The 26,581-nt window shown below is 41.8% G+C and overlaps 1 protein-coding gene across 1 annotated transcript in view; it reads left to right on the top strand.

Moving 5' to 3' along the window:
* Window positions 1-8,105: 8,105 nt before the first annotated feature.
* MSN (moesin) overlaps window positions 8,106-26,581 on the top strand; it is a 57,551-nt gene continuing 39,075 nt past the window's right edge. The window contains exon 1 of the mRNA XM_004695171.2: window positions 8,106-8,311. Coding sequence (XP_004695228.1) covers window positions 8,300-8,311 — 12 coding nt within the window. The 5' untranslated portion in view covers window positions 8,106-8,299. The remainder of the gene's footprint in view (window positions 8,312-26,581) is intronic.

Below are 26,581 nucleotides of genomic sequence, written 5' to 3'. Positions count from 1 at the left end.
CAGTCCCCTGAGTCACCCTCCTTTCTGTACCTTGTCCATTCAACTTTGAGCTATTTTTTCAAAGCACTTAAAATGGGAACTCCCTGTGCTGTGTCAGTGAATTTTAATTAGTTCTGATGAGATGAGGTCTTTAATACCTGTATTTCAACACTGAATATTTGGAGAGTGGTGGAAAGAACGTATTATTTCCATAATATGTTCCTCTCTCCCATCAGGCAGTGAACTACTTAACAGTAAGGACTTCTGTCTTTTCAGGTCTATAGTAAGTGTACACACACACACACACACACACACACACACACACACACACATGTCCTGAATGAATACAATGGATAATAATATTGAATGACTTACATTCTAATCTTATAGTCTATGATGGCTAAGTGACCTTATTTCTTTGAACCACAGTTAACTTATCTGTCAAATAAGAATTTATGTTTACTTTATCTTATACCTTATACCTTATACTATATCTTATACTTTATACCTTAAGAAAGAAGGAGTAGAGGAGTTCTGTATGGCCTCAAGCTGCAGAGCTGGGAGAAAACTATAAACTAAGCTAAGCTGTTTTAGGAGTGAATGAGATAATGATTTGAAAGTGGCTCTGTTTTCACTTTCACTTGAGTTTTTTTTTTTTAAGATGTTGGTTTCATGAACTTCAGGCCTTTAGTAATCTCTTCAAACCTCAGGGTGAAGAGTCATCCAACCTTTGCTCACAAACCTCTAATCTTTGTCTCCAGTACTCTTATAGTGACTCCAGTTTTAGACAGATGTGGCCATAAAAATATTTCATCCAGTTATAATTTTCTCCCACCTCTGCAGCTTGAGGCCATACAGAACTCCTCTACTCCTTCTTTCTTAAGGTACCCATAAACAATGTTCCCATAAATTTTCTCAATGCCAAACAACTTCATGTCCATCAACTCTCTCTTATGAGTCCTGAGCCTCACAGCTCCTTCCTTAGCTAGCTTAGTCTTCTATACTTCAATGTTCAGGTCTCCCAACCTCAAAATAGAGGCTTCAAATGTGGTCTAACCAGATAAGAAGGCAGAACTATCCCTTTCCTTTTAGACATTAGGATTTTAGGTTTGAATTAACTCTCCTGGAAGCTACAACTCAGTGTTACTATTAAGTAAAACATCAGAGGTGTTTTTAGCCATGCTGCTATGAGGTCATTTTTCCCATCTTTTTTCTCATGAGGTTAACTATTTGGACTGGATTCAAACAAAAACTTTACATTTACTCTACTTTTTTGTTCTACCATCGTTTGGGTTTGTTGCCCAAATGATGAACTCTTGAACTCTTGTTGCCAAATCCAATTACATTCTCTCCAAGTTTATTCCTTTCCTCCTTTGTTCTCTTCTCCCTACTTTTCTTGTTATTCTTCCTCTTATTCATTTCTCTTTTAAAAACAATTTTATATAATTATAAAAGTAATTCAGATTAATTAATATATACATATATGTGTGTGTGTGTATATATATATATATATATATATAGGTTCCTCCCTGGTGGCGCAGTGGACAGAAGTGCAGTACTGTGAAGCTGGCCACAGCAACAGAGGTGCATGTTCGATCCCTGCCCCGGAGGTGACCCACGTGGCACAACAGACCTTTCCTGTTTTGCCTGCCACACCCCTCAGCAGTGTACTTCATCAATCTTCCTGTTCTACTCCCCACTCTGTCTGTGGTGAATCCTCTCACTGCCCCTGCGCCTCTGGCAGGTACTCTAGTTCTGTATGCATAAATAAACAAACCTTTAAGAAATAAATATATATATGTATATAATAAATATATATATGCATCTATAATATACAGAGAGAGCTCTCTCTGTCACACACACACACATACATACACACACACACACACACAGAGAGAGAGAGAGAGAGAGAGAGAGAGAGAGAGAGAAAGAGGGTTATGTGGGGATGGAGGAGTAGTAGGAAAAATATATATACATCTATATATCTATAAATATCTATATATGTATATAATCTCCCTTTATTCCCCTTCTCAATCACAGAACCTTTGCCGGAGATGATAACTGGTGTCAGTTTATTGTATATATTTCCCATTTTGAGTGAACTTACTTATGTATAATCCATGGATATTTTAATTCACAAATGGTATCATACTGTTCATATTGTTCTGTGACTTCTTAGTCCATTAAAAAAGAAAAATCTCCTTTCATGACAGTTCATGCTTTTAAAAGGCTGAACAGCATCTTCTTGTACATAGCCTACTATGTATAATCAGCTCTGTGGTGATGGATATTATGGTTGTTTCCCTCAATTATTAAATTACTATAGTATTACTATCAATGTCCTTGTAAATACCTCTCTGTGCAAAATATAATGCTTTTTTAAGGTATACAGGTAGCAGAGCTCTCTCTCTCTGTCACACACACACACACACACACACACACACAGAGAGAGAGAGAGAGAGAGAGAGAGAGAGAGGGTTATGTGGGGGTGGAGGAGTAGAAGGAAAAAAAGATAGGAAAATGATGTTCTGTTCATTTGGTCTTGTCACATGACAGAAGAACATGAGGTAACATAACATTAACTTGGGCCTTACCCTTAGAGAATGTGAACATATACAAGTTATTGAGACTACAAAAAGTGGACAGAAGATTAGCAGATCCCTCTGTTCCTTTGGCCTACCTGAATAATCTGTCCTGAGTCCCAAAGACATGCTTTGAAGTGTGCTGGGCTTCTTCTGAATGGAATACAAAGTGGGATCACTTTCTGGAAAAAGCTACAACCCAGCCTAAAATGGTGAAAAAAGGAAAAAAAAAGCAGCAGCTGACAAGACAAAGCAGGATGTGGGAGGGAGGTCAGATGAACATTTTGGATGTCAGCCACTGAAGGAGTTGAGGGGAGGCAGAGAGCACAAAGAGGGCAGGAGAGATGAAGGAAGGGTATTTTGCAGCGACAAGAGCTAGCACAGCTGTGCTGTGTATGTGTAGTCAGAGGAGCCTGGTTTGAGGGGAAGGGCTGTGCTGAGGAGATGTGAGAAGAAGAGAAGGCTGCAAGGTTATGTGTGTGTTGGGCAGAGGGGTCCCCTGTAAACTTGAGCACAAGTGAAGGTTACATTTCTGCAGGTCACCATGGTACCAGTGTAGAGGATGGCTGGGCCAGAGTGGCCTGGAGACAGGGAGACAAAGGAGAGCTGGCGAGGGATGACTTAGCACACTGGTAGTCGAGAGAGAAAGAGTCGAGTAAGAAAGAATCTGTTAAGGACAGAGACAGAGCCTGGCTTGGTTACCAGATGGCAGAGGTCTGGCAGTGGAGAGTTAAAGATGACAATATAGTGCAAACACAGGGTGGTGTTTATAGCAAAACCACCAAAAGATGCAGAGCTGTCAGGAAAGAGAGCCCCTGAGGAGGAAGAGGGCATGTAAACATTGCAGAACCCCACATACAATCCAGCACCCTACAAGCCATGTGGTTATGCTGGAGTTATGGACAAGGTGGACACATGACTAGTTTTTATATGGGTATGTCGAATTTGACTACCAAGGGGTTATGCTCAGGGGGTGGGTCCCACAGGTGCACAGAACACACATGGCCTCTGCTCACTAATCACTGGGGGCAGGGACACAGGAAAGTGACTCCACTGGGAGACCCTCTCTGCAGGACTAATTTCATATTCTGAAAAGACATTAACATTGGCTGGCTGGGGATACTCTTGAAATGTTTCCAGCTTTATTGGGGGAAAAGGCAGCCAGAGAAACTCTTCCTTCTGTGTCCATTAGCATGATTAATAATAAATATTCTCAGGCACTTGATATTGGCAAGATACCATATTACCTTTATCCTGAGCTGTCTAGTCTGACCTCAGAGGTGCAGGGGTGACACAATCTTAAAAATGCCTCTCCTTCCTTGGGCTCAAGACTGTCAAATTGGTGGGAAAAAGGTTGACTTTGGACTCATAAGACCAGGGCAAAATCCCTGTCCCATCAACAGACTATGCAACTTCTGGTTAAGGCACTTCTCTCCTCAAAGCCTTAATGTCATTTTCTATCACGTAAGGGTTTGATACCTGTACCAAAAGTTTGCTATGCCAAATAAAATGTAATAATGTGTATAAAAAAATAATGATGTGTACTATGCCTGACCCTTAGTTGCCAGTAGTAGCTTTCATTTTTCCTCTGGGGAAAACAAAAGTCACATTCTGTAAACACCTAATGGCACACGCTCTGTGGCAACAGTGCAATCTAGTGGAACACTGTGGAGAGGACACAGGAAAAAGGATGGAATATCTAGATCTGGTCTCAATTGTGGTGTGTAGACTGCCACTGACTTGCAGCATGACACTTGTGGAAACCCCACTTTCCAATGTTTACAAAGGGACTAGGAATAGATTCACTGATTATATGGGAAAGAAATTGTACTCCAATGAGTTGCTGTTACTGCTGGCATGTGTCACATTCTTTTGGTTTGCTTGGGTTGAGAGAAGGTCTCTGTGGTCCAGGCTTCTCTGAGACCAGCAGCTTCCACTATGCAGTCATTTAGGACTGGAAAGTACCTTGAAGGCCACCTGTCCAAACATCTCCATGCTGTTCTTTTCACTCCCTCCTCTTATTGCATACACATGCCCTGGATCCAAATTCCTGTAACAATAACATCAAACTGACTTTTAGACAAATCATTTCACTCTTCAGAGCCTTAATATTCTCATTTCTACTTCTATAGGTCCTTGTGACAGTTACATGAAGTTAGACAATGAAATGGCTTCTCTACTGCTCAGCATATGATAGGTGACTCAATGTTATCTTTTGTCTTTACATCCAATGCAAAGCTTTTGTTTCTAAGAAGTGGGTTAAAGACTGAACGTAAGATTCCCCTCTTGCTACAGTTTTGTACCATGAAAATCTCTTCTCTTTGGGAAGACATCAGTCTATTTTACTTATTCTCTTGTTTGGACAAAGGACACAGCTAGCCACATGCTTAGGCTATTGACCTTGGGAAGGAAGAGAGAATGTATGTTTTGGACTGTATGTCTTGGAATGTGTGGCTTCAAGCTAATATTAATCCACATCCCTCTGCCACACTTTTCTCTTATATAAATGGAGAAGAGAAGGGTTATCTCAGAGGCTCGGTTAATTCTTCCCAAAAGCTTCATCAAGATTATTGTCCTGAGTGAAGATTTAATTTAGATGTAAGGGAGGACTTCCTAGCAATTTTGAAGTAAAACCCAGCCCTTAGAAAGTTCTGAGTGATGAAAACCTTTCAACTGCTACTATCTACTGATTTATTAGGGGAGGGGTGCTTCTTTTCAAATCTATCCCTGAGATTCAAGACTGTTTCCTATTTAGTTCCTCTCTGATAATGCCTCTCCTATACCACTGTGTCCTCTGAAGGAGGAATGCCATTTAGAACACACATATTCTTTATTGCAAGTCCAATCTCATCTGTTTCCATAGGTTTTCATATAAATCAGTATTTTGCTTGCCTTTCCTTTAATTGCGCCATTTAGACTTGTTGCTGCTATGAAGCAATCCTGGGAATCCTCTATGAACCCTGAGATTTTTTACCTTATGTGTGAGACTAAAATCAAGGCCAAATCTTCTAACCACTGATTCAGTTGTTCAAAACTTCCTTGGATTCCAGCTCCAGAATGTTTCTGTAACCCTCTTTGCTCATACTGACCTTCACCTAACTTGATTGCTAGATGAGTAAATGTTTTGTCTCTCCTTGAACTCTCTAAATCAAGCTCTTCTAAAAATCCAAGTGTCTCTATAACTCCTACATCTCCAATTACTCAGGATAACCAACACATGTGGGGATATTTAGCCTTTATTTCCATCCATGTTTTTTTCACTGCAAATACTGTCATAAGCTTCATCATATCTAAACCTAAATGTGAAGATTACTCAGGCTCCAGAAATATTGAACTAATTCTTAATTTACACAGTATCATGATAGAAAATAGAGTGGGTTGGGGGAGATCAGATACATATAATGCAGATATATGCATTAAGTATTTTACAAAGAAGCAACAAAGTTGTGTTTTCCTTTCCATCCCATCTTGAAGAATAAGAGAACACCTCAGTTGATTGCTTTATTCTGGACACAGGGGATTTGTATCCTTCCTAGCTAGAAAGTTTCAAGTCTAATCTTCAAGCAATGTCTAACTATTTGACCAAAATTACTATAACCAGTTCATGTCTGTGAAATGGGTGGGGCACCTACTGTTAAAATTTCTTGCTAGTGTTACTGCAACAGCTTTAATGGAGTTCTTTGTCTTCTCTATTACCTCCTGAATCCAAACTCCATAATGGTTGCCCAACCTCGATTAAGTCCTTTCTTCTATCCCATGCTTGCTTCCTTTGACCTCAGTGGGGGCTGGATTAAAGAGTCTCTAAAAGTTTATGTTTTCCTTCTATTTCCCAATCTTCTCCCCATGTGATCTCTTACTTTCCCAGGCCCTCTTTCTAGCTTTCACAACTGCTGAACATCCCTCCCCTGCTTGGACTAATGTGGCCCTTTCTCCATTTAATAATTGCATTCAGTTGCTTGACATGCCCTAACCAACTCTCTTTTGTGTATGTGTGTTGGGGTGATGTTGGCCTGGGATCTGGGGAACAACACACTCCCCAAATCAGGGAATGCAATGGTTGCCAATCATATACTTTGAATATGCCATTGCCATTGTTTTCATACACATTCAAGGAATTCACTGATTCCCCTCATGCACCTTCTTCTAGAACTCACAGGGGTCTGGAACTAGACTTTGTGCCTAAAAAGGGAGAGACAGTTGATTGGAAACCTAGCAACAACGAATCTTGGAGGCAGTGAGAAAAACCAAAACACAGTGACTCACTGTCATTGTAGAGTTGAGAATGCAGGGGAACAAGGAATTGTGCTGCTGATTCTTGAGTGAGAATGCAAGGTCCATCTTTTACAGTCCATCTAGACATGTTCTTACCCTAGAATGTCTACCTCCCTCTCTTATCATTTTATAATATCAAATTGGGAAAGGACCTTGGTAACCCAGAAATCCAATCCTTTTTTGTTACAGAAGAGGAAACAAACTCAGAGAGGGAAGGGACTTACCAAAGTGGAACACAGTGCTCACAGAGAATAATTGGAAAACTACTACTAGGTGTTTTGGTAGGTAGCTAGGTAGGGTGTACCGTCCCCTTCTACTCTCTTTATTTGGCTTTCCATGCTCAGTGTGCCCTACCTCAAAAAGGATACTCACATCATGTCTCTACTTATAGTTGCCAGATAGAATAAAAAAGCAGTATCGCCAACCCCCTTTCAAACTAAAACTCATACTTAACCAGATAACTGCTACAGTCTAAAAACACTGATGTTCTGAGATTCTCTGACAGTGACAACAAGTAGAAACGGAGCTGACAGACACAAACCAAGGGCAGACTGGGGGTGCATCTAATTTATCAGAGAGATAAATTAGTCATTGAATGTTTTGGGGAGGGGCTAAAGGATTTGAGAAAGCAGACACTGGGATTTGAAGGAAGGAAAATTAGTAGAGGATAGATATGGAGAAAAGGAGTCTACTATAGAAAATGAGGATTGAGTAAGTGTGGGGAAGCCCAGAAGAAAAGAATGGATTAAGTGTTGGACAGCTGAGGGATTTTAGCCAAGGGAAGTTTCAGGGTGGTGACCTTGGAGGAGTTGTCAGGGACATCAGATTTGTGTTGTTCCAGAGAACAGAAATGAGGCTCAAGGGCAGAAAGCCATGGAGAAAGATGTTCAGATACACACAGGAAGAACTTTGAGTATCAGATTTGTCTCGAGAGGGAACCTGGTGTCCTGAAAGGCAGTGAGATCTCCATCAGTGGAAAGTCTCAGTCAGGAACTGTTTATTCATAACCAAGGTGCAACCCAGGATCCAGCACTGCTTGGGAGTGGGACCTGCCAGCCAGGCCGCAGAAACCTAAGGGTCTTGAAGGGATTAGAAGCTAGGCAGGGTGGGCCCAAGTAGAGGGTGGGACTTCGGGGCCCAGCCTAGACCCCACGTGGTTGCAGTGGTTGGGCCGGACTGGGCGGGGCCCAGAGAGGCGCAAGCCGCAAGGAGGCGGTGCGAGGGCGGGAGCGGCGCGGAAGCTCGGCCACATAAAGAAGCGGGCGGCGCGACGGGGGCGGCTCTTTCCTGGGTGGGGTTTGTGGAGTCGTGGCCCGTTAGCAGGAAGCAGAGCAGTCGCTCCGACGCTTGCGAGACACCCAGTCCGACCCCCAGCTGCCAGAGTCCGATCTCTGTGTATTGCGTGCTCAGCGCCGCCGAACAGCTCCCAACCAAACTTCGCCAACTCGGTCGACTTTGCCACCACCATGCCCAAGACGGTGAGTGCTAGGGTGGGCGCCGCAAGCCTTAGGGGGTCCAGCTGGCCCCTGCCGTCCCTAGCAGAAGTCTGGGGACTTGGCCAGTCTCCCGCTGGTTCACCTGGGACGCCGCGTCCTCAGCGAAGGCCCGTGGTGGGGAGACCAGAGCACATCCTGGACCGGCGCGCCCTCGGCGGGTGAAGGGATTGTTCCCTTGAAGTGTGGACCGGGAGGGGCCGGTCTTCTCAGATTACATTTCCCTGCTTTTGGGATGCGACTGTAGGGAAGGTTTTTTGGGGGCTCGAGGTCTCTCCTCTTGCCCTATATGGGCCAGTGGGTGCTGAGGAGAGGGCTCTTGCGAACACTTCCCCTACCCCAGAAGCTGGCGCCTTTTGGGGGCAAGGTTGCTACTGTTTAGAAGGGGTGAAGGAAACTGAGAAGCAAGGAAAGCTGAGAGCAGCGCAGGGTGGATCCTTCACCCCCACTTACCTTTCCCACAGTCGCCCCAGGCTGAGAGCTCCAGCTCTTTTCTTCAAGGAAGGGAATAGAGAGTTAGTTGTTGAGGGACTCATAGAGGCTCCTTGTATTTTTGCCCAGGAGGGCTAACACTTTACTAGATACTAGTCTGAGGAGAAGTGTGCCCCATCTCTAAAGGAGAGATTTATTTCTAACTCCTTTTCACTGGCCAAATCCCTGTCCTCTCTGTTACTTAATGGCTGTCTACCCTTGTCCCCTCTGGACTGTTCTGTGAGCTGTGGATTCTCCTGTGGGTCCACACCTTTCTAGAGAGTGGTGGTAGTTTCTGAGATCTGGTCTTCACCCACTGGATGTTAGGAGAAACACAGAAACTTCATAGGAGTGGGGTCTAGGGGGCTCCAGATACTCAGGAGGGCGGGGTGGTGCCTCAATAATGAGTTCTGCTTGATTTTGTGCAAGTCATGCCAAATGGTCACTGGAGTAGTCCCTCCTAAGGAAGGCCTGAAGACGGCCCTGGCTTGAGTCCATTAGGCCAAGCAACATACTGGGCTGGCCTAGGCTTTCCAGTGTTTTCTATAAAACTGCCTGAACCTTATAGAGCTGAGATAGTGACTAGTATCCTTGAAGGGTTGAGAGACCCTGGGATCAGAGGCTCTGAGGGTCCCAGTTCTTTGGGTGTGCTTGAGCTTTCATTATGCTGTATTCTGGCCTTATTACCAACTCATTCTTGCCTTTCCAGGACCCTTGTCCTTAAGAAATACCAAATTTTCAACAAGTATGTGCTTCTACTACCTCTTTAAACTTGTTTGTGGTTTCATGGCAAAGGGCTTTTCCAGGCACCCTTTCCTTCATACAAAGTGAGAGACAATGGTTTTGAAAAGAGAGGGAAAAAACTCACTGTCTCTGCCAACATGCAAGATTATAAATATTCCTATAGGAGCCTCTTTTTTTTTTTTGGTTTTATCTTTATGCAGTTGATGCCTGAACTCTTCTTTAGGTGTGAATTTGCCTAAATAGATGGACAAGTCTCGGAATAGACTTGACTCTGACTCATGACCTCTCTTCTCATGGCATCTCTCATCCTGATTTAAAGATAACCTCACCTTTAAATGGGCCTGCAAGTTGTCTCAAAGTTGCCTTTACTATTCCATCTCAGTTAAAGGTGGCAAAGGAAACCTTTATAAGCTGTTTGAGATCAGACCAAGGGTACAGAAGGTATCTGAAGACTGAAGGCATTTTTATGGAAATTGACTGAAACTTAGAAGGTGAGGGTTGAATTTTGATAAGACTGCATGCTTTGGAGACTTGTCCAGTTTGGCTAAAGTTATGGTCAACTTTTAGGAGAAACAACTATGTCTGGTATCTTGGAATCTTAACTTGAAGAGGATTTTAGAGACTAACTCCTCCCATTCCCTCCCATCCAGCCCCCCAGAGGCGGAGGAGGAGGAGATTTAAACCTACAGGAAAAGACATAGGCTTTCAGTGACTGAGTTTTTGAAGTTTTTTCCTCTCTCTTGGCTAAAACAAATTACCCCCTGTACTTACTGATCTTTAGATTAAAAAGAAGTCAATAATTTGGGCAAATAAGCAATGTTGGTATTTGTTTTGTCTTCCAGTGAGAGCTAGAGGTGTTACAAGGTGACTGCTGTTAGTTTTCTCATTCTTCATCCTGATAGGCTTCTGGGGCACTCCCTAGGTCACTGCATACAGACTAGTAACTTTAACAAAGGGGGGAAATTCCCTATTCTTCACTCCTTCACTATGTGCTTTAGGCTATTTCTGGATTATTGCATATAGGGAAGGGTAGTAGAAAAATCTCAATTGCCCTAGCCACACCCCCCTCCCTTTTTCCAGTTATTGGATTCTGCTTCTGCTTGTTAGTTTCCTGAGTCTGTTTTAGTAACCAGAATGGAGAAGCTTATAAACTGCCAATTATACTTTCTGATGACATAAGACAGTTTCTAACAACAACAAAAAAGTATTTTTTCCTATCCTCACACTCTTGAACTTTTTTTAGACTACAAAAGCTTTAAGACTCTCTTGGATTCCCTAAAAAGAATCCAAGAGATGATTTTTGAATTTTCACAGTGTTTTTGAGATTTAATTTGTTAGACTTGAAAAAGCTCCTCCCAACTTTTCAGGTGCAACCCCTCCCATTGTGTAGATGGGGAAACAGACCTACATATAGGGAGGGAGAGACTGAACTAGAAAGATGCAGCATGTCAGAAGCAAAGCTAGGACTTGAATCTAGGTCCTCATAATTAAGGTTTGTTCATTTATTCATTTTGTTCATTTACTTATTTATGCATGCATGCATACAAGAACTGGGGTATAGGCCAGAGGGGCTGGTGTGAGAGGATGCACTAGAGACAGAGTGGGGAGTAGAACAGGCAGGTTGACTGAAATACACTGCTGTGGAGAACAGTGGGTGGGTCAAGAGAGGTGTTCTGTGCCATGTGGGTCAGCTCCCTGGCAGGGGGTCAAACTTGTGCTGCAATGGCTGTTCATAGGTTCATAGTGCTGTGGTGTAACTCCTTGTGCCACCAGGGAGGCCCCAAGAAGTTCAGTCTTGATAAAACTTCAGTTTTCCAGGGTTTTAGACCTAGCTCAACAATTTTAAAGGGAAAGGTGACAAGAGGTCATTAGTGCTCATCCATGTGAGCAGATGTAGAGCCCAGCTCCTTAAAGTATTTGAAGGCTTCTAGTTCTTTAGTCAGCTAAACTTTAACAGGGGCTATGTGGACTCTTTATGCTCCTGCCATTCCTAACATTGCTTGAGCCACTCAAGTGGCACTAAAATGGTACTTGGTGAATAGGAGGTAGAGTCTCAATCTTTTAACCCTTGAGCCAGCCCTTCCTACAGACTTCAGCATGGAACAAGGGATCAGAAATGGAGATTATGTGAGAGAGGCTGACTTTGTTTTTGCATCTCTATTTCTTTGGTTCTACAGAAAGTGTAGTGCTAAAGACAGCAGGAATCATTTTAGATATTTTCTTTAGACTTGAATATTCCTCTTAAGAGAGATAGGGACTGGTGGGGCAGGAGGGCTTTCGTGAGATCCTTGGAGGAGTAGGAGAGGTACTTGTTCTGTGAGTGGGTGACACATCTGGTATTAACCACTGGTTCGCTAATTCTCTATTTTTTAGTTACTTGTACCAATAGTTTGTTTTATGTGTATTATTCTCTCCTTTCTCTTCCTCCCCTCAGGAGAGTTTTATTAAATGGTGGATCTGGTAGGGACATCTAGTCATCTGGTTTATCTCTCTGACTCCAAATCTAGTTCTCTGAATAAAATGAGATGACAACTATATTTATTTTGAACTCTGTTTTAGTGGGGTTGCATGGCAATTCTGTTTAGGTCCCTTTCAGTGGAAGTCCACCCTACTGAAATTTCTAAACTCAAGTTCTTCCAAGGGGAAAGCTAAAGTTGTCAGAATCTGGCATCATTACATTATAGGTTTTGAACAGCCTATTTCTGATCTTTCAAAGCTACAACTGTAGTCAGCTAAACTACATATTGCCCTATTCACGATCTTTTCTCCTACTACCCCAGCCTATTCTGCCCCCAAATTAGAGTACAAAGGTAGTCTTCTTTGGGACAGTCTGTTGATCAAGTGAAGGAGGGAGGTGGTCTTACCATGATTGACTGACTTTGCTGTTCATCATTCCTCACATTTCATGCTTGATAGAGCTGAAAAACTTTGCAATTCCAGGTTCTGATTTGTGGTCCAGGAGCAGTCAGTTGGAGGGTTAGTTCAGGACTTCTTTGATTTGCCGGGTGGGTGGTGAGTGCTGGGAAATGGGAAGTAACATTAGCTGGAATTTCTCTTTTCATACAAGAAAAGTGATACAAATGAAGTGGGTAGGTAAGTTCTTTATTGGGGCCATCAGTCTCTCCAGCTTGTTATGAGTGAACTCTCCAGCTTGTTATGAGGCACTATAGAGCCTTCTAGTACTGATGCTCTTTGAGAGCCTTGGTGGTTCAGCCTCAAGCTTTCCATTGTTAAGTTTATCCCTTCAGACATTTTTCAAAATTTTAATTTCTTCTATGGGCCAGGCAGCTACTAGGCTATGACAGGATCACAAAGTTGTATGAACTTGCTAAAATGTATCTTGTCCCCCACACCTCTGGAGTGTTGTTCCTGCCTGGGTACTGCTTTCATAGTGGAGAGTTTCTACTTCAGGAATTTTGTTTCATTAGTAGCTCTGAGGAGAACACTGGCATGAATGTTATTAGTCATTCTTTCTTGAGTCTGTAGAAGGGAAAGGGCTATGTTACTCCTTATAGAGAAATAAGAAAGAGACCCAATGAGACTAAATTGAGAAGACTCTGGGTTGAGCGAAGAGAATCAGAAACACTGAAAACTTAATAGATTTTACTCCCATCTCACTGCCTGGCTATCTAGACAACTTGTAGTTCTATTAAAAGACCAAGAATCTACCAGGTTGTGTTTCATATTTAATTTTAACATCCTGAGTATGATAGTTAGCAATATTGGTAGACATTGAGGAGCTGGTAGGCATAAACAACCTCTTAAACTATTTACCACCAGTGAGCTGAGGGCTAAGTGTACAAATGTTTAGGATGTGTTTAGGATGATCCAGAGATTTCTGATTTAAGCTTCCTTTTAGCAGATCGTTATGAATAATCTAGGTTTCTCAGCAGAGTGTTTTGAACCACAGAGAAATTGAGTTGTACTTAAACATTTTAAACTTTGTTTTAGATGGAGAAACCAAAGTCTAGAGAAGGAAAGTGATTTGAGTGAGTTGGTAATAGGGCTGGGGCTAAAATCCAATTTGCCTAGTCCCCAGTGTAGGGGGAGTTTGAATGTCTGCCTTCTAAATGGCACTCCCTGCAGGGTGCTCAGTGTTTTCTTCCCTATGTGCTGGGGGTGACTTGATCATTGTCGAGTAAATCCCTCTGAGCATGGAGAATTGAACCCAGAAGTTACTTTATATGGAGATGGTTCAGACTCTGACTGTGCCTTGCAGATTTCCTTGTAACACTTCACAGGAAGGTGAGTGTTCTACTTTAACTGCAAAGGGTGGTGGATGGTAGATATGTGCGCTCAAGGGAGGTAGAGACTAGTCATGTTTACTACCTGAGACTAGACTCTGATATCCTTAAAGACTTTATGGTGTAGAGTTATTTCTTTTCTATATTCATAGATAGAGGTGTCAGCCAGTATATCTGAGATCTCATAAAGTTGGTAACAGTATTGAAAAGAGAACTTGGCTTTCCCAAATCAAAGTTAGTGGTCTTTCACTGACTGGTCTTGCCTCTCTTGGGTGGATGACAGACTTCCAGGGAACTGACTCTGTTGATTGCATTAACAAGATGGCTGCAGTGGAGTTCCCCTAAATAGCTTCTGCTCTAGCAGGTTTCAGTCAGTGGGTGACTCAGTTCTTTTGGGGCCTTAGAGTGACTTTTTTTTTCTCTCTTCCTGCCACCCCTCATGAAAATTACCCATCTTTCCTTTTTCATTTAAAATTTTGAACTCTGACCTCTTTTGTATTCTGACTCAGTGCTCCAGTTTGACCTGTCCCTTGAGTTAAGAGAACATTATAGTAATTTCCTTTCCAATTTGTGACAGTATTTGCTGCTGTAGCAACCATTTGAATGCACACTCCAGTATGGCTTCAACCGTCAAAACTCAACCTCAGATAGCTTGTAGGCCAACCCAAGTTCAGGTAGCTAGTTGTTAGTTCAAATGATTTTTTTTTTAGGACTTCATAGAATAGAGCATAGGATAGTGGTTGATTTTTTTTTTTTTTTAGGACTTCATAGAATAGAGCATAGGATAGTGGTCAAAAGAACAGAGTTTGGAACCAGACTTCTTAGACTTTGATTAGTTTCTGTGCCTCATTTCCCTGAACTGTAAAGTGAAGATAATAATGGGGAGTGTTGTTGTGAGGATTAAATGAGGCAATTCATATAAAGATCTTAGAAAATTATGGATCCTAACATATACTAAGTACTATGCAAATACTATCTATTTATTTTTGGAATTCTATATGTCCAACCCTGTGCTAGGTAGGATGGGTAAAAAAGAAGGCATGTGACTAAATTTTTTTTTACTGTATTACAGGGAATACAACTAAAATGAATGGAAGATGCAGTTGCTGCCTTTATAGATATACCTTTTAATTTGAGATTTAGGACTAATATACTTTAAAACATTGTTGAGTACAAATTATACTTCACATAGCATTTTCAATAGATTTCGAGAAGAAGAAAGTTAACTGTGGCATGAACACGGTCTTGAAGTGTATGTACACACGAAGTCAGTGGTTGTTCTGGGTGGGAGAGTGATGTGGTTGGGTAAACCAGCTTGCCCTCGGACAGTGATCCCTTGAAAGTGAGTTTGACTAATATGAAGGAACGATTGAAGTGCTGATAGTTTCAAGGGGAACCACACAGAAGTACACCTGAGCCTAGATCAGGTTGCTCTTTCTAGGGTCAGTTAGAGTCACCATTCCTCTCTCTCAGTTGGCAAACCTGAAAGGGTTCGTTGGGAGGAGATTGTAATCTGGGTTTTCCAGAATTGGGTCAATTAACTGAAAGACTTTTTTTTTTAAAGATTTATTTATTTATTCATACAGAACTGGGGTACAGGCCAGAGATGCGGAGGGTGAAAGGATTCACCAGAGACAGAGTGGGGAGCAGAACAGGCCGACTGACAAAGTACACTGCTGAGGGGAGCAGCGGGTGGGTCAGGAGGGGTCTGCCTCTCCATGTGGATCTCCTCCGGGGCAGGCGGAGATCGAACTCATGTGGAAGTGGCTTAAGCTTTTTAGTGCTGTGCTTTAACCCACTGCGCCACCAGGGAGGGCCCTGAAAGACTTTTTGCACAATAGGTATGTGAAAGGCTTCTTCCTTCACATTTCATATGAATTAATTAAAGGATTAGAGTTTAGTGATTAATTTCTTCAAGGTAACAGTCTGAAAATAGTTTTCAGTTTGTGGAAAAGGATGCAAATGAAGGGAGGGTTTCTTAGTATGTTGTCATAGGTTGGAGCATTTTCTGGTTGGGGACCAGCTGCAGCATCTGGGCCTTGAATTTGGAGAAAGGACCTTTTGGGTGACTTTCAAAGCACAGATGTTTGCCTGTCTGATGACAGAATCTGATTTGATGCTCCTTTTTTGTTGTTTATTATCTTTGGTGCTCCTTTCAATAGGTTTATTGTAGCATAAGGTGTTAAGTGTTGATTTAGCTGTTAGGCCACAGGTGCGGTGACTTGCAACTATGCTTGCTTAGTAGTAATGTTTTGCCAGGTAGCTCCTATGATTGGTAATTTTAGAAGGTTGGAAGTATTCTAGGCCCTCCCTGGTGGTGCAACAGGTTAGGACACAGCACTGCAAGCTAGCTGCAGCCACCTCAGTGCGAGTTCAATCCCTGGCACTGGAGGTGATCCACATGGCACAGCGGACCTCAGCAGTGTACTTTGTCAATTCTGCCTGTTCTGCTCCCGACTCTGTCTTTGGTGAATCCTCTCACTGCCCCCCGCAGTTCTGTATGAATAAATAAATACTTAAAAAAAAAAAAGAATGTTGGACTCTTTTACCTCATGGGGATTGTGTGGCCAATCAGGGCCTAATTAGAGAAATGTTGAGATTTGGGTATTTGGTCATACAAAACAAAGTATTATCTTCTAAGAAATCATTTTTGAGGTCCTCCTTGGTGGCGTAGTGGGCTAAAGTGCAGCACTGTGAAGCACCTCTGGCCTGTACCCAGTTCTGTATGCATAAATATTTTTAAAAAAGAAGTCCTTTTTGAGCATGTATTTGGGAGGTGACAGGGCCTAGGAGGGGGACAAGGTATACCTCTCTTCCTTACTAGCTTCTCATAAATACCAAGATTTATTTTTTTTCCTGTGAAATATGTTTAGATAATGTTCTTGATCTTGATGCCTTGGTCTAATCTGACCCACCTACTACCCCCCTAGTTCTTTTTCAGAAATCTCAGCCTAAAAGTTAGATATTGTGCACTTAGAGGCTCTTACTTTTGTAATCTTTAACTGGAATTGACTGATCTGTGATGGTATGAAGTTGGAGGGTGGGAGTCAAGGTAACAGCCAATTTGTGTATCCTTGGTTAAATTACGCAAATCTTTGCCATCTTCGAGGGTTTTAAGTGAGCTGAACTTCTGACCAAACATTCTTATAGATGTTCTTGGGAGGGTGATTAAATTCAAACAAGTTCTCATGTCATTTCACCTTTTTGTCTTTAAATTTTGTTTCCTCTAAAATGAAAACTTTAGCTATATCAGAAACATGTAAATGGAGTAGAACAAATCCTCTTTACCAGGTTCCTTACTCCTCATGGCAGTGCTTGAGATATGGTTGGTGAGAACATCTGCCATTTTGCTTCAGGGTTATACTACACCTTTCTGCTGGTAATTGCACAGCTGCTCTGGCCAGATCTGAGGAAAATCTAGCTTGGTTGCCTTTCTTTCTGCCATAGTTTGGGCATTTCCTAAAGTTGGGAGTATGCTTCCTGGCCTTAGGCCAGTTACCAGAGGAAACCAATGACTAAAGGCTTCCTCCCTGCGACGTCAGCTTCTGGAACTTTTCCTGATGATTCCCTAACCAGTCAAATCTGCCTTATTTGGCTATTTTCTCCCTTAAATGCCTTTCAGTACTGCAACTGGTCCCCTGTTCTCCTTTGACACAGGGAACACTTCCCTCAAGTTTATATACTTACAAGCTTTTTTTCTTCTTGTTTTGGGCTTATTTAGAGCAAAAGCTAAGTCTTACTGTTAGGGGAAGGTGGGGAGTGGGAGAGGAAAAAAGAAAAAAGGAATTCTGGAATGGCTGTTATTTTTCCAACCTGCTTTCTCATCTCTCCCTGCTCTCGATCCTGCCTGGTTACCCCCGTCTAATTTCTTACCTAGATCTCTGATAGTCTAGTAGTAGTTAGTCTTGCTTGGCCTGAAAAGTCTCAGGGTGTGCTGGGAAGGGGAAATCTGAGAATTTCAGCATCTAAAACTATTCTTTTTGGCATAGGTAAAGTCTTGGTAAGAACTTGGTAAGTTCTTTGTGTGTGCCTTGTGTATACCTAGCATTCTTGCTTTCTTAAGTAAATTGTGTCCAGTTTCCCGTCTACCTGCATCTCACCCTCAGTGTTTAGCTGCCTAGACCTGGGTAAGAAGTACTGAGCTTTTGATACAGCAAGGCATGTGGCAAAGTCTGGATTTTTATTTTATTTTTTAAAGTACAAATTGTAAAATGAAAATGAAAAGACTAGTGAGCTGAATCAAGATACTAGTTTTTTTTTTTAAGATTTATTTATTTGTGCATACAGAACTGGGGTACATGCCAGAGGCTCAGGGGCGGCGAGAGGCCTCACCAGAGACAGTGGGGAGCAGAACAGGCAGATCGACGAAGTACACTGCTGAGGGGAGCAGCGGGCGTGTCAGGAGAGGTCTGCCATGCCATGTGGTCACCTCCAGGGCAGGTGGGGATCGAACTCATGCGGAAGCGGCTTTAGATTCTCAGTGCTGTGTTTTAACCAGCTGCGCCACCAGGGAGGGCCTCAAGATACTAGTTTTTTAGTCTCTGTCTATGTGGTCTTAGGCATGTCACTTTAATGGACTTTAATTTTCATATGTGTAAAATGAGAACATTGACTTTTTCTGACATTCTGAACATTTGTACCTAGTCTTTGGGAGGTTTGTAAAGGGATCTTGGAAAGAGCATGATGGAACGGAGAGCAGTAACTATTTGAAGTTAGCCATAGAGTTTGCTTTGGGTATCAAGGCTTGGAGAGACAACTGTTGATTGAGTGTTTTGGGTGGGACCTTGGAGTCTAGCCTGCAATTGCTGGTTAATTTGGGTCATGGTGACTCCAGGAAGAAAAAGAGACCCTTGGATTGTTAATTGTTCCAGCAGGGAAGGGGAAGACCAAGAAACAAATTAAAACTGAATGCAAATGAGATTTGACTTCCTCTACCCCTTCCCCCATAACATACCATTCCTTAAGGCTATGAAATTGCTTTTGGTGGAGTCTTAAATTGCTAAGCTCCTTCTCTCCTCCTCTTCCTCTGTCTGAGTCACTTATGTCTGTGTTGCCCTTGGATGGGGTGTACTAGGTGATGTGGACTTGGGTGGAGTGAAAGGGAGGAATTTCTAGTGAGGGAGATTGCCACATGCCTAGCATTCAGCTTTCAAGTGATCTTGTATTTTGTGAATTTGGCTTACTTTGCTGTTAAACCTGTAGGTTAAAGGAGAGGGTTTTTTGTATTTCCCTTGAGGGGCTGATGGGGCATAAGCACGTACCTGGAGATGGTGTACCCTTGGCTGGCTCTGTTTACACCCTTTTTCTTCTTGCTCCTTACTTACATACTGCTTGCTTATATGAATCAACAATCGCAGGCTGTATCTCAGCCACCTAGGAGTTAGCTGTGAACATGGTCTCAGGCCCTAAACCCCTTTGGAGGGAGGGCAAGAAAGAAGTTTTCTTGGCATCTTTCTTCCTTGCTTTGGGAACAGATTTAGCCAGAGAAGGTTTAGTTGGGTAGAGCTGGATAGTGCTTTTGGGTAGAATAGTCTTCCTCAGTATTTAACAGGGATGATCTGTAGTCCATGTAGAAACTTGCTGCTGCTGGAAGCCTCTTTCCTGACAGTATTTTCTTCTTAGGAGCTTCACATGGGTTGTTAAAATGCCAGTTGAAGGTGATTAGAAGATTAGAAAGACTGCTGGTGAGGGAGAATAGGTAAGCAGGTAGAGGAGAAAGAAGGGGAAAATAAATATGAGTCAAATGGAAAAAGAGTGGTTCTTAATTTTTATATTTCCCCCTTTTATAAAACCCAGAAGACAAGGTTTAGCAAATATGAGGAGATATCTTCCATAAATCCTCCATTTAGCACAGAAACTATTATCTATGTGTATTTCTTCTTACAACTCAATGAAAAGTTTCCATGGTACAGTCATAGTACAAGGTATCCTACCTTTTCATTCCTACTTACACTCCATAAAATTTTAGATAAACGCTGTTTGGTTTTTAACATTGAATGCTTTAATGGCTTTACAAAAGTCCTCCCAATGAGTATGTCATAATTAACCATTCCCGTAAAGGGACACTGAGATTACATATGACATGGTGGTGAATGTGAAAATCTAAGACCTTTAGCATGGTGTATGTGGAGAGTCCTTAGAGATGGAGCTTCCTGAAACTCCAGACTCAGCTTCCACTTGTCACCACATGCATGGTATACTATAGCTTTGTGGATCAAGGTTCCTCAAGCCATACCTTTGAGCTTGAGCATATGCTTTTTTTTTTTTATCTTGCAATGTAAAGTGCATCTTCTTCACCTTCCCCCTCATTATATGTCACGTCCACCTGAATCTTTCTTCAATAACTGTGTGCTCTCTATTTGATAAGAGTTTATGTTATGATACTTACCACATAGGATTGCAGCCATCTGGCTTCCTGAATATCTTACAGTAAACTTGAAGATTTGAAAGTTTCTAACTCCCTCTGTTTGAAGAGAGGACTTTTCTACAAGTGGAGGTAGTTAGGGATTGGTAAGCCTCAGAAGAGTACATGGTCAGTGACAGGAGAGGGAAAGGCAGCAGTCATATATTGAAGGTATCCAACAGTGTTGAATAAAAACCTGATAAGACATACTAGGTAATAGAGGAAATACACCTTGGAGAAGAGAAAAGTACACAAGCACTTGTAGGTAACATAAGCCTTCCTGTAAGTACAAAGAGCCTCACTCACCTTGATCAACCTGTGCAAACTTCTTAAACCATTGTGGTTTGCTATCTGCAAAATGGAAGAGTAATAAAATTTTACTTCTTAGTTTTATGGATGGTAAAGATTGAGACAATAATGCATCTGAAAGTGCTCTGAGGTGGTAGACATGGGTATGAGGCTAGACCCAAGATATCCTGTAATTTTTATTCTAGTTAGCCTCTAAAAAGTCTATCCTACATGTGTTTTAGCAAACCTTTGAGTTCAGAGTGCCAGATGCTAGGGTTTCCCTGAGCAAGCATTCCCATAGTTGTTTCCCAGCATGGTGCTTTTAGTGAGGTGCTGGAGGAGAAGCTACAGTGAAATGGGGCACATTTCAGATCTGTCCTTGAACATGCTGTGCACTTTTATAAAGACAGATCTCTATATATGTCTTTGACTACATGTTCTTGAAAGACTACCCATTCCACCTACCTTGACCAAAGCCACTTATGGGGAAACATCAAAGCCAGATTCAAGGTATAGAAATTTTCCACTTTGTGTGTTTTTTGTTTTCTCCACATAATACCTGTGACTTCTTACTGCTGTCCTGGCCATTTGAAAAATACCAGTCCACCCCCATGATTTTATGTTTTATAAAGAAAGCAAAGCACCTGAATCTGTGGAAGATTTGTTGATCATCTGTGAAACACTGGGGAAGGGACTTGCTCAAGGTTGTATAGTGAGGCAGAATCAGATCTTGAAGCCAAGACACTCAGCAGTGTTCTTTTCATATCACCTTAGCTTACTAGAATGTAAACTTCAGGAGAAAAAGCCCATGGTATTTTATAATACTGAGTACAGTGGGAGGTACCTGACAAATCTTTGTTGAGTAGATAAATTAAGAGTTACTATTGTCAAGTTGCAATTGTCTTCCATAGACTCCTATGATTAGGTCTAAAAGAAAGTCAAACAATTCCTGAAGATTCTGGAAATTGAATGTGGATTCAGCTGGGCCCTGGCAGAATGAGCTGTGTAGTACCAAGGAATGGGGAGGAGTTGGCCCTCTTCTGTATTTTGGAGAGCCCTTTACCTATGAATTAATGGCTAGCTTTACAGTCAACTTCCTTTACTCATGACTTCATACAATACAGTTTTGTTCACATTAAGGGGGAAATTAAAAAAAAATGTTTTATTTAGTTATGCATACAAGAACTGGGGTATAGGCCAGAGGTGTGGGGGGTACAAGGGTTCACCAGAGACAGAGTGGGGAACAGGACAGGCAGATTGACTGAAATACACTGCTGAGGGGAGCAGCGGGTGGGTCTGCTGCACCCTGTGGGTCACCTCCCTGGCTGGATATCAAACTTGTGCTGTCAAACTTGTGGTATGAGGCTGTCAATAGCCTCATAGTGTTGCGCTTCAATCCATTGTGCCACCAGGGAGGGTCCACATTAAGGGAAAAATGTCTGAATCAGTGTTTCGAGTGCATTCTGACAATTGGACACACATTTCCATCTACCTTGGTGAGGCAAGTTTAACCCTAGATTACATATTTGAAGTGTTGCCCAGTTTTTTAACTTTTTAAATTATTTTTGTGTGCTGCTCATTGTGAAATGACCAACTGGTAGAGCCACATTGTATGATCTAATCCTGAGGGTTTTGTGCTCTCAAGGTTTAGAAATTAAGTTGACTTATGTCCTCAGGGATGGGCACGGCCCATCACAGACCAGGGAGAACAGTAAAGAAGTACTATATGGATCATCATGGTGAGGCACTCAGTAGGTGTGCTCGCCTAGTTTGACTTGCTGTGGCCACCACTGTCATCCAGGCTGCGTTAGGGGCCCAGAGTTGCATATATTTGTATGTTGTTTCTGCTAAAGTAGGCTAATTTGGAGAGTAGTAGGAAGTAATGTTTAATTCATCCCAAATTTAGGCGTGTGGTCAGAATTTGGGGGAATAATAGTTTGAGGCTTACTAGATAGGGTTGGATGTCCTGAAGCTCATTTTGACTTTGAAGGACTTTTCTGTCTTTGCAGTGCTAAGCTAATCACTGCATGAGGCATGTTAGCAGACACAATTTGTGCTGTTTAGCAGAGCAATAAACAGCACACAATAAACAGACACAATTTGTGCTGTTTAGTAGGGCAATAGTAGGGCACTTTATAATTTTTGATTTGTGTTTTTTTCATTATTCTGAAAATAATACATATTTGTTATGAGAAACAAAATAGCACTTTTCATTTATATTTACATCCCCTCTCTCCTGTTCCTGATTACACCCTTCAGAGAGAATCACCACTAACCAGTTAGGTGAACTTTGACTTCTTTTTAATAACATGTGACACAAATCCATATTTTTAACTATTACTATGTGGTGGCTATCTTTTCATGTGAAATCAGATTTTAATGTATGGGCTCATTAATTAGCAAATTATTGAATGGGCAGAAAACAAAATCTGCACATTGCCCACATTCTTACATTAGTGGACAATAAGGAGGACATTATAGGGGCCTGCCTGCCTGAGAGAGAAGTCTTTTTACAGAAGATGGTCATTCTGTTGGTATGAAAAAATTGTATGATAAGAGCTGCTTCCCCTTCCATGCTCAGTAGGCCCCACATCTAGTGATTGATGTGATTTAACCTGTGCTTAAATGACCTTAGTGGCAGGATTTGCTGTAGGATCAATTACTGGTTAATGTGATCTCTTCCCTCTTTTACGTTTTTGCCTCTTTGGGGCAGTTTGATTCCAAACAGTACCTTACTGAGAAAGCTGTTCCTCAGAAGATACCTGACTGCCACAGACTTCTCAGGTTAAGGATAGAAGTTTTATGAGTATTCATGTGTGTGTGTGTTGGGGGTGGGGATATATAACTTTCCAGCCCTACCAAAATAAGAGTAGTGGAGCTGGATTAGATTCCCCTCCATATGTACCAGGAGTCTTCTGCAGGTAGAAGAGCTCTCAGCTGTAGCTGAGCCACCAGCTGAATTGAGGAAGATAAGGAATTGTGAAATATAAATAAAAAAACAATGTGTTTGAAAACAACAAAAACCCTTCTGAGTAGCCACTCATGCTCTTAGAAACTTGCTGGCTTGAGGATATTGATCATGTTGAAGGAGCCAGGCTGAGAGAGAAAAAGCAGAATTACCAGAAATGCAGGCTCTCTCTCTTCAGCTCTTCATGGCATACCCTGCTCTTCTCTCATCTTAGTTCCCATACTTTCACGGTGGGTGGAGCAGAGCTTCTGCTTGCCTAGCCCTTAATCCTGGAACCTCTGCCTTCATTGGTTGACCTTGACAGGGCCAGACCTACCATCTAATGTAGGAATTACTGCCTTCCCCCTTAGACAAACAGGAAGTTGCCTGCAGATTCTGATTGGACTTTTCTGGCTCCTTGTAGAGCAGGGAGAGTAAGGCTCTGAATTCCTACACCCAAAATAGGAAGGGAATGGTGTTTTAAAGAATTATTTTGGAGTACTTGAGAAGACTTGGATGCAAAGTATCCCTAGGCATTTATTGTAGGCCAGACATGTAGGAACTTTCAAGGAGGTTTCAACTGTAGGAAGTTTTGACTCATACTGGCTGTGTCATTTGGGGGAAATCCCTTAACCACCATAAGATTCGCATTCTTTGTTGGCAAAAAGGGGGTAATAATTCTAGCCTCAGAATTGATGACAGAAGGTTCTAGAAAGTTCTCAGCTCTATAGATAATATAGTTCTATAGAAAATCAAGCATATAGGATTCAGGTGCTTGAGATGCCAATGTTTCAGTGGCCTCTGTTGGAAAAGGACTGTATACGTGGATGAAAGACTTTTACCTCACCAGCAAGAGTGATTACGATCCTTAAAAGGGCAAGCCTCAGTTACCAGGGAATGTTTGTTTACTAATGGGGAACAGCTCATTTATAGACCATGTAGGACCAATAATGCACTGGTCTATAATCAGCTCTTAGCTATTCATAACAAAATTTTCTTCTCCCAGCTACTTGTGGACTGCCTGTCCTAAGCATTGTGAACCTAAGTAATGCAGACTCCCTTGATCTCTCTGATAGTCCAAACAAGATATAATTAGCTAAGTAAATATGTCACCCCCAAAACAAAGTGTCAGATTGCTCCCAGGATATGTTATTTGCATATTGATAATGGATAACTTTCTTTAATCAAGAGGAAATTGGTGAAATTTGGCCTCTGAAGCAAGAAGAATGATGGCTTCTACTTCCTAGGTCATTTATGCCCTCACTGAGTGTTCTTCCAGACTGAGAACTCAGGAAGGGGTGGCAAATTTCTGAGACAGGGAATAGGGAGGAGGTTAACCTTCAGAGAATGAAGGTAGAAAACATCATGTGTGAGTTTTCCCTACATGGGATATAATTGCAGGGAGATTGTTAGCAGTTATCCTTTGACCACACTCCACTGGGATTTGATCTTTACCAGAAAGGGCCAAGACTGAAGAAATGTTGAAAGATCTATTAGAGACCACTCAGGGCAAGTTTCTCTGAAACCATTAGCTGTGGATCATCCCAGAAAAGGGAATGTTAGAGTTAGGAAGGCGGGAAGTGATTATAAGTTTATGGGATAGCTTCATGCTTTCCAAAGCTGTTTAAAACAACCCTGCCAGATGTGAATTGAGGGATTTTCTGTACAGATTAGCTGGCATTGCCTTGAAATTGTTTTCCAGTATTCCTTGCTTTTCTTGTCCCTTATCTGCATCAAACTGTTGACAAAATAAGAGTCCCAACACAAATCCTGATAAATAAATTTTGAGATATGTATAAGTTACCAAAAGTCATAGTTACCAAAGCCCTTTTTACTATTATTATGGCATTTGATATTAATTAATTCTCTCCATTTGGCAAGTTGGGAATTACCTTCACTATTTTCATATGTGGAAAATGAGATCAAGTGACTGCAAAAATTATTTAGCTAATGAATCAGGGTTATAGGACTTTGATTTCAGACTCTGCACAGGGTGTGATATGGGAAGGGGAGACAGATGTTGTTTTATCAAGCCTGGATTTAAGCTCTAGTTGTGATTATACCGTAGCTATGAGTTTAAAAAGGGAAGGCTTAGCTTTAAATATGTGGCCATTCCCCTGTCCCAGTGTTGCCTGCCTTCTTTTGGTCTCTTCTGAAATATCATGAATCATGGATAAAGTTTAGAGGGAATTCTAGTGATTGGGTTCTCTCTGGGGATAACCACCTGTCACATTATGCTCTCTCCATTCAGGGACTGACCTATGCTGGTTTTGTAGTGGCTTCATGTGTCACCCTTCTTGGTCAGATACCTGCCTTCAAAGCTAGTTAGCACTCTACCTGATCGCACCAATAACTTCCTTAGCTTTGTTTGATTCCTGGACACTTAGATACTGTTTTATTGGAAATAAAAATCTTTTGGCTCCTTTCTTAGTTCTCTCTCACTGAGTCTAGGCATTTCCAAGTTGATTTTCTTTTGTTATGCAAACCTTTTGTGAAGGTACAGGAGAGAAGCAGCCATATGGATCTCTGTTTCTTGAACCCTTAATAGGCTAACTCGGAAAGTCCTCTTCTTATTGTTTTATTTATGCAAGACCAGAGGTTTGAGCCAGAGGCCTAGCAGGCAGGCATTTCAGGGCTCAGTCCCTGACCTGAATCCTGCTATTGAGGAGGTTCAGCTTGCCCCAGGGACTTTGTGATACGTGAGCAAGCCTTTGGGGAAAATGGCTCCTTGTCTAATCCTATTATCTTTTATTTTTTTCTTGGTGCATTTACTTAGGAAGTAGTAGACTAATGTGTATGGTTGTCTGGGCCAGTTATCTTTGGCTACCTTTCAGATGAAGAACTTTGTTGCTCTTCTCCTATAGAAAGCAGAATTTCAAACTGTTAAATTTGTTAGAGGTTAGTTCTGTTAGATGTCTTGATTGGTGCTATTGTCTGCCAACATTTGGTTTAGTCTAGCCATTGGCAAAATTGCCTGTGAGGTCTGTTTTTATGTGTATAAGAATAGACTTCACACTTTAAAAAAAACATTAAAATAATATACAATGGAGACCATATGTGGCCCAAACAGACATGGTTGCCAACCCCTGGTAGTCTATACTTTAGACGACCTATTTATTGTATACTGATTTCTTATGAATTCATGACTCTTTTATAGT

This window comes from Condylura cristata, unplaced genomic scaffold, assembly GCF_000260355.1.
Source record: "Condylura cristata isolate star-nosed mole 26May11 unplaced genomic scaffold, ConCri1.0 scaffold00056, whole genome shotgun sequence".
In the NCBI taxonomy this organism is placed as follows: domain Eukaryota; kingdom Metazoa; phylum Chordata; class Mammalia; order Eulipotyphla; family Talpidae; genus Condylura; species Condylura cristata.
Note: the sequence above shows the minus strand (reverse complement) of the source record. Positions and strands in the feature narration are given on the sequence as shown.